General features: G+C 52.0%; 1 protein-coding gene across 2 annotated transcripts; it reads right to left on the bottom strand.

The window, feature by feature from the left end:
* Window positions 1-805: 805 nt before the first annotated feature.
* VAMP2 (vesicle associated membrane protein 2) lies at window positions 806-4,564 on the bottom strand. Of its 2 annotated transcripts, none has more exons than XM_028128321.2 (5): window positions 4,430-4,560; window positions 3,837-3,957; window positions 3,233-3,391; window positions 3,101-3,152; window positions 806-1,469 (listed from the first exon to the last, which is right to left on the bottom strand). In XM_028128321.2, coding segments are annotated over exons 1-5 (552 nt in total). In that variant the 5' UTR covers window positions 4,432-4,560; the 3' UTR covers window positions 806-1,251. The 2 variants fall into 2 exon arrangements, with proteins under 2 accessions (XP_027984122.1, XP_008151702.1); XM_008153480.3 differs by having other exon boundaries at window positions 1,377-2,495; window positions 4,430-4,564.
* Between the last annotated feature and the right edge of the window lie 3,986 nt (window positions 4,565-8,550).

Below are 8,550 nucleotides of genomic sequence, written 5' to 3'. Positions count from 1 at the left end.
AACACTACCTAGGTTACCTGCAGCCCAGAGAAGTCAGCCCCCACAAGCTTTTCCAGCATTCTCCACCCATTGTTAAGGCACTTGGGGACAAGAATGCTAGGGTGCCACATTAGGGACTAGAGTCCAGTGTAGAACAACAGAGTGCAGGGGCAATAGGCCATCTCTAGCCAGCTCCACACCACCCTCAGCTGGCTCTCCTTAGGCTGATTTGTTTGTTGAGAAAGAGAGATCAATTTGTCGTTCCACTTATTTATGCATTCAGTGGTTGCTTCTTGTAGGTGCCCTGACCAGGGATCAAACCCGCAACCTTATCATATAGGGATGACACTCTAACTAACTGAGCTACCAGGCCAGGGCCTTGTTCAATAAATATTTATTAACCCTCTGGGTGCTGGCACTGTGCTAGGCACAAAGGAGAAGAGATATTTCATAGAAGTTGGCCATTTACTTCAGGCCTAGGAGTAAATAACTACAGAAGACGACTGCACAGCATCTGGGAGTTAAATCAAGGGGTAAAAAAATCCAACAAAGGGCAAGAGCATACCCTCAGGCAAGGGAGGAGGGAAAGCTGGGAAACAGACCTCAGGGTTCACCAGGATGAGACACGGGATCAACACTTCCCATTAAAGCTTGGTGCCCCCTGATGGACACTTTGGGAATCACACTTTGCCCTGCCCAAGGTCAGGCCCTCCAATAAAGCTCAGTTCCTTCCCAATGTATATTCTTAACATTCCTGTTAAACACGAAGACCCAGTACCTTTCCTACTGGTTAAGAAAAAAATCTTAGAACAGACACCACTTACTCATTACACATTTATTGTACATTTTCACAATCTGGATGCGCCACAGAATTGGGGGCATGGAGTGAGGGAAGGGGGGAGGCAGGGGACACTGGGATAGTATGGGGGGGATCTAGAGCACAGCATCCCCACCCCCAGCATCTCTCCCTACCCTTTCACACAACAGTTTAGATCTCCCTGCTCCCTATCCACACAGAAACCTTGAGTGTGGGGGAAAGAGTTTGGGGGGGGTCCCCTCCAGTGACAGTTTAAGGGACTACACCCTCAGACCCCCCAAAATTGTGCCATTTAAAAAGACATTACATCCTTCCTCTATCACTTCACCTAAGGAGAAGACAGGTCTCTCTCTGGGCTTGACCACCCTGGAGAGGGGCAAGAACCCTCATCTTCCAGCAAATCCCACACATTGGCAGTGACTAGTACCCCCCCGCCCTGAATTCAGGGGGGGCAGTCAGAGGAGCTGGGCAGTGAAGGAGGCAACACCCTCCAAACTGGGGAGGAGGGTTTTCAGTCCAATCCCCAGCAGGGGTGGGGCCAGAGGAGACTTCCAGCAGGAATTGGGGAGATTCTCTGCCCTGCTCCACTCCTCTCCAAGGCAGTGATGACCCTTCAGACACTGGCAGCCACCTCTCCCAAAACAGATCAGATTGTGGCCAACCCCCAACTCTCCTGGTGGGAGGAGGAGGGGGAAGATCAGGCAGATGGGAGGGAGGGAGACCCCATGGGAATGTCAGTTGAGCGCCCCACATGAAAACTGGGGATCAAGAATGTGGGGAGAAACTTCAAGTGGCAGAAATATCGGTCCATCATAACATACTGAACTCCAAAACACACACCAGCTCAGGGGAGGGAGAGGTGGGGAGAAGAGGTTTGGAAAATAGGGGGAGCAGAGGCAAACTGGACTAGAGGGGCTAGGAAGGGATGATTCTGGGGGCCAGAACAGCCTGGCTTCCCAAAAGCCCAGGCTCCCCAACACCTACAATTAATGTCATGCAAATGAAAGTGTGATACAAGGACCAATGGGGACTAACTCCTCAGTGAAAAAAACAACAACAAACAAAACAAAAACACAGGTTGGGAGAATGAACAGAGTGATGTAACAAAAAAGAAGGAAACCAAAAGGGTTGCCAATATGCACATGAATGCTAATTAACATGCTGGAAGCTCCCAGACCTTGGGATTCTTAGGACCAAGTGGGGCCAGTCTCAGGGCCTCCCAAATAATGCAAAGAAGATGCACCTAGGGAGGCCTGGACAATTGCTTTTTGTTTTGTTTTGTTTTGTAGGGGGGTGAAGATATGGGGAAGGCCAGGGTGGGAGGAAGGATCAGCTGAATCCAAGGAAAGGAGAGGAAGAGGGACTATTGCATAGCAGATGCAAATGAAGGGACTTGGGACTGGTCAGGAAAAGAGGGAAAAGGAAGGAGGGAAAGAGAAAGGCAATGGGAACTCAGGAAGGGGTGTTAAGGACAACCGGAAAAATCTTCTAGTAATAAAACTACAAACAGACCAAATATATATAATATTATATATGTATAAATAACAGCTGGCTATTTACAGGAGGGCACACACACGGACACACACACAGATGGGGGGGCTGGAAGATATGGCTGAGAGGTGGAGGAGCGGCTGGGGATGGGTGGGGGGAGAGGCCCTTCTCTGGGCTGGCTCCTCAGGGGTTTAAGAGCTGAAGTAAACTATAGAGAAGGAAAGAGAAGGAAGAGGGAGAGGGGAGAAAGAGAGGAGAGAAAGCAGTGTGTCAGGCCTGGCCCTGCTCCCCCCCTACCCACTCCCCAGCTGGCTGACATCCCTTCCCCTCTGGGACTCAGGCTCTCCACCTGTAAAGCAAGGGGGCTGGACAGGTGGGTTCCAAGGTCTCTTCAAACCCACAGTATGGCCTTGGGACAGACCGGTAGTGGTCTGGGCCTCTGAGACCACAAGCTCTTCAACAATTGGGTGGTGGGCTTCCTAGCCATGTGTCAAGCCCAAGGGCCTTTCCTGCTCTCCTACCCCCCAAATCCAGGGCTCCCAGACTGGGGGTCTTAGGCCCAAAATGTCCTCAAGAGAGCAGTGGGAATCCACCAGCTTTCCTGTTTCCAAAAATCTTAATAGATTTGCCCACAACCAGGAAAAGTGCAGACTAAACAACATCAAGGTTTGGGGCTCTAGATGAATCAGAACTGCCATTGGCAGCTTTATATGCTTTATGATAAAGAGTAAAAACTAGGTTAATGACCTTCAAAACCCAGAACTTATAGGGGAAATCTCACCAAAGGGCCCTAGCTACTCCCGTCCTACTCACCAATGATGATGATGAGGATGATGGCGCAAATCACTCCCAAGATGATCATCATCTGGAGGCGAGAGGGGAGGGTCAGTGAGACAGACCATGAAACCCCCATTCACCTCCAGTCCTACCTGGCTCCACCCTTACCTTGAGGTTTTTCCACCAGTATTTGCGCTTGAGCTTGGCTGCACTTGTTTCAAACTGGGAGGCTCCTGCCTGGAGTGCATCGGCACGGTCGTCCAGCTCCGACAGCTTCTGGTCCCGCTCCAGGACCTTGTCGACGTTCACCCTCATGATGTCCACCACCTGGGAGGGGAGCCCCACGAGGCAGGGGGTGTGCCAAGGCCCACCTCAATGAGGGCACTCCTGGACCATGTGCCCACATATAGAAAGAACATGCACCCTGATGTTTCCAGGTTAACATGCCAAGGGCACACACAGAACATGCATAACACACCTGGGGACATGCCAGGAGCACACATCAGGGGCATGCTGTTAGACATCTCAGATGTCATAGCAGCACCTTTTATTTATGGAGTTTCAAGTGGCCTGCCCCCTGGCTGAAACACCCCAGGCTAACAAGGCTAACACTCCTAGTGCACGCTGACAGGAATGGGGCATGGTATCTTTGTTCCAAAACTCATAAATATGAACTGTTATCACCCCCAGTCCAAGTGGACCCCCACACTAGTTTGCCAACCCTCAGGGTCCTTCCTTTCCACTGCCTTTGGCATTCTCCACCCCAACTCACCTCATCCACCTGGGCCTGAGTCTGCTGCAGTCTTCTGTTACTGGTGAGGTTTGGAGGGGGCCCAGGGGGACCTCCCTCCCCAGCCGGGGCGGCAGGGGGGGCGGTGGCTGCGGTAGCCGACCTGAGGGGCGGAGACGGATTAAGACCCAGGGCCTGGAGCCTACGGCCCCGCAGTCAGGGCTCCGCCCATCCGCCTGTCCATCCATCCCTCCCTCCCTTTTTCCTTCCCGGGAGGGAGGCCACCCAATGCGAGCCCTGGATCCCGTCCGGCCTCGCTGCCGAAAAGCTGCGTGACCTTGAGTGAAGCCCCCTTCCCCCTCCAGGCCTCGGTTTCCCCGCCTGTCAAATGCGGGCAACCTCACAGACATGGTCCGGGGGCGATTCGAAATGTCGGGCGGCAGCGATGACAGGAGCGGGGCGGGCGGACAGACACCGGGTCCGCTCCCTCCGGCGGCCACCGCCCGCGCGCAGTCACGGGCGCTGGCCTGGTCTCCGGGCGTGCGGAGCGCGAGGGGCGCGGGTCGAACCGGGGCCTGGGCCAGGGCGGCGGTCGGCTCAGGCCAGCCCGGGAAGGACAAGGGCGGCCGACTCACATGGCGCGGGCAGCGGGCGCAGGACTTGGCGGCGGCAGCGATAGCGGCGGCAGCGGCGGCGGCGGCGGCGGCTCGCGCTGGCTCCGACTGGCACTGGCTGCCGGGGACGGGAAGATGGCGGCCGCGCGTCACCCACATCCGGGCACTGCGGGCGGGGGTGGGGCGCGGCGGCGACTGGCCCGGAGCAGGCCGCGGGGGCGGGGCGCGGGCGGCTGGGGGCGTGCCCGCGGGGCGGCGGGCCTGGCGCAGCAGTCCCCGCGCCTCCCTCAAACTGCCCGCCCCACGCCCGCGCCAGCCTGCCCGGCCGGACCGGAGCCCGCACGGCCGCCCCCGCAGCTCGAGGTCTCCCCCTGTGCCCAGCTCCCACCGCCTGGCGACCCGCCTTCAGCCCTTGGCTGGGCTGGGGGTGGGAAATGAGAAAGGGCAAGTGCAGGCCCCGGCACTGCGGGTGTCTCCCAGGGTCCCTGGATGCGAGGGGGTGTGAAGGGGATGAGGCAGCTCTTCCTCCGCTCCCAGCCAGGTCAGCAGGAGTGTGAAAGGCGCCCCTGCTTACCCTGGGGGTCTGCCGGGGGTACTTGGCAGGCGAGGCCCGACTGAGGTGGGGCAAGCTCAGCACCCCGCGGGGAGGGTACAGGCTGCGCGACGGGGCTGTTCCCGCATTTGGCGGCTGCAGACTGGCCAAACCTAGCTCTGGCCCGGAGTTGAGGCAGCTCCTCTGGCCTCCAGAGGAGGGCTCAGCCTTTTCCCCTCAGCACAGGGCTGGGCCAAAAGGGTCAAGGTTTTTTGCTTTGCTTTGCTTTGTTGTTTTGGTGGAAAGAGAACAATAGGCAAAGGGGCGCCTGCTGGACCCAGGTTAGTGGTACTACTTTACGTGCGGATTAGTCTCATCGGTCTGACCTTGCACAGTTCCAGCCCTGTCTCCGGACCCAAAATACATTAGCTGTGTAAGCACTAAATGTGTATTTGTTAAATGGCTTGATCTGGAACATGGTGGAGAAGATGATCCGTGCCCCGTCCATCCCTGACTGATCTCTCCTTGGATCCTGTCAGACCCTGCAGCCGCACAGGCCCAACCAGCTCATCCCAGCAGGCCTGGCACCTCAGCCAGGAGGAAATAGGAGCAGGTGAACTGCCTATGCAGTGGAGTAGATGAAGGCAGCTTTCAAGATGAAGAAGGGGGCATCTTAGGGGAGCCCTAGTGGGGGTCATTGTGTCCCTGGAAGAGGAGAAGGGGAGGCTGGGTGGCCTTGGCCTCTGAGACAAACAAGAGCCAGCTTCTTCCCTGCCCCCTCAGGCTTCCCAGGGCCTCCAGGTGTGAGAACCTCCCCCATGCAGCACCCACCCCCTCCCAGCAGAAGCCTGGGGACTGGCTGTGTCACCAGAGGTGTCCTTTCCTAGCTGGGCCAGGGAGGGAGCCTATGTGTTGGGTGTGGGGACTCAGCAGAGCTGGGATAAAATGCTCTCAACTCCCCCCTCATCTGTGAAACAGCCACTTCCCTGGATCCGTGTGCACTGACACACAATGTCTAGTGGCTCAACCTATGTGAAAAGGAAGGAAAGAGTGGCTCCCATGATGGCGTCAGATCCCACTGTGGGGGGCTAGCTCTTGCTTTTTGGTCCTGAGACGACTCCACTCTCTAGCCAGAGAACAAAAATACCAAATTCTAAGCTTTTAAGTTCAAAAGCCACAGTACCTGGGTGTAAGACAGAGAAGTTGGAAGGAGGTACACACAGGCAGATCCCCTCCCAGCTCTGCCCCAGCACCCTCCCTGCACTAGCTGTGAAGCTAGCCGAGGACTAGACAAGATGTTAGACACTGGTTTGGGCGTGATCCCATGTCCACTTATGGCGGAGTCCAGGACATGAAAGGGACAGAACCTGAAATAAATTTCATGCGGCAGGGCTGCTGCGGGGTGTGGCTTGGAGAGCTGGCAGTTGCTATTGCTACTGGACCCAGGTGGGAGCAGCAGCAGAGCAGAAATGAGAGCATGTGTGATCCATGGAGTCAGGGACTGGGAGAATTTATCTCAGAGAATTCTCACTGAGCGGTACCCCGCCCCCTCCCTCCCGCCCCCCAAACCTGTGCTGTGGTGTTAAGGAACTCCCCAAATTTAGATCACTAGTGGAGGCAGGAGAAGGGGAGGGGTGGGATGACACACCTCAACTGGAAATGAGTAAGGGAATGTTTTCTTCAAGCAGGTAGAATGGAGACCCAGATAAGGGTAAGTCGAACTAAAGGAGAATAAGGTAATATGTTTGTATAACTGAGATCTGGCTTCTACATTTACTTCAGGGCTTGTCAACTGAATCTCTGGGCCCCACTGCCAAGGTTTATTCAAAGGCTGCAGCAGGGGGCCCAAGTACACCTCTAACAAGCACCTCTGGTGATTCAGATGTAGTTGACGCTTAATAAAGGTTTTCATTTCTTGTTTTTTTCCTCTCCTAACATAACTGGCTGAGAAGTTGGGACGAAAGGGGGCTGGGTCATTTCCACACTAATGAACTTGCTCCATCCACATGAGCCAAACCAGACCAAAATAGTCATGAATTTCAGAGATCTTGTGTGTCCCTCAACACAGCATGTAAATCAAGGCCTTCTAGTTAGAAACAAAAGAAGCACACCCTTGGGAATACGGCTTGGAATACAGATCCAGGGGCTAGCACCACCACCATCCAATCCAATCAGCTGCTCAAACTCTGTGACCTCTGGCTGAGCCCTCCTCCAATCAGGAAGGCTTTGGAGCTGCCTGCCAAGCCCTGGGTTCCTGGAGAGGAGAGAAACTACCAGGAATCTACTGTATGCCAGAGGCTTTTCAGAGATTGCTACATGTGCTCAGTTTCCTAATTACAAAAGTAATGTGACTGCATTCTCCTTGCAAAATATTAAAATCTTATACATAAAGCTGAGGCTCCCTGATCACCCCCCAACTCATTTGTCTTTTTTTTTTTTTAACTTTCTGGAACGTTTCATATATCCTCCTTTTATGAAGGAAAAAATTGTTGTTTTATTTATTTTTTTAATTTAAAAAATGCAATATCTTATCTCACTGAGTATAATGATATTTTTTAAATTCAATATTAGATTTTATTTACTTTTAAAATAACTTTCTTTTTAAATTACAGTTGACATACTTACTATATTATATTACTTTCAGGTGTATAACTCGTGTATAACTCAGTAATTAGACACCTATATAACTTACAAAGTGATCACCCTGATAAATCTAGGACCCATCTGACACCATACACAATTATTACAATATTATTGACTATATTCTTTATGCTGTACTTTACATCCCCATGACTATTCTGTAACTATCAATTTGTACTTCTTAATACCTTCAGCTTTTTCATCCATTCCCCTAACCTTCCTCCCATCTGGCAACTGTCAAAATGCTCTCTGTATTTATGAATCTGCTTATGTTCTGCTTATTTATTTTGTTTTTTAGATTGCATGTATAAGTGAAATTATGTAGTGTTTGTCTTTCTCCTACCTGACTTATTACATCTGACTTATTTCACTCAGCACAATACCCACTAAGTCCATCCATGTTGTTGCAGATGCAAGATTTTATTCCTTTTTATGGTTGAATCATATTCCATTATATATATGCACCATTTCTTCTTTATCCATTCATCTGTTCTATTGATGGGCAATTAGGTTGCTTCCATATCTTGGTATTGTAATTAATACTACAATGAACATATGGATGCATATGTCTTTTGTTGTTGTTGTTAATACTCACCCAAGGATATTTCCCTCCACATTGAGAGAATGAAAAAGAGGGAGAAAGGGAGAGAAATCACCTCCCCCATGCACTCTGACCTGGCCAGGGATCAAACCTGCAACCCAGGTTCGTGCCCTTGACCGGTAATTGAACCCAGGACTCTTCAGTGTGTGGGGTCAATGATCTAACCACTGAGCACACCCATCAGGGCTGCATATGTCTTTTTAATTTAGTGTTTTAGGTTTCTTCAAATAATTACCCAGAAGTGGAATTGCTGGGTCCTTTTTTGTCTCTTGTTATATAACCTTTGTGTTAAAAAGTCTATTTTATCTTGTATTACTTCCCCAGCTTTTTGTTTTTGTTTTTATTTTCATGAAATATCTTTTTCCATCC

This window comes from Eptesicus fuscus, chromosome 20 (genome assembly GCF_027574615.1).
Source record: "Eptesicus fuscus isolate TK198812 chromosome 20, DD_ASM_mEF_20220401, whole genome shotgun sequence".
Taxonomy (NCBI): Eukaryota; Metazoa; Chordata; class Mammalia; order Chiroptera; family Vespertilionidae; genus Eptesicus; species Eptesicus fuscus.
The sequence above is the reverse complement of the archived record's forward strand: the minus strand, read 5'-3'. Positions and strand labels throughout refer to the sequence as shown.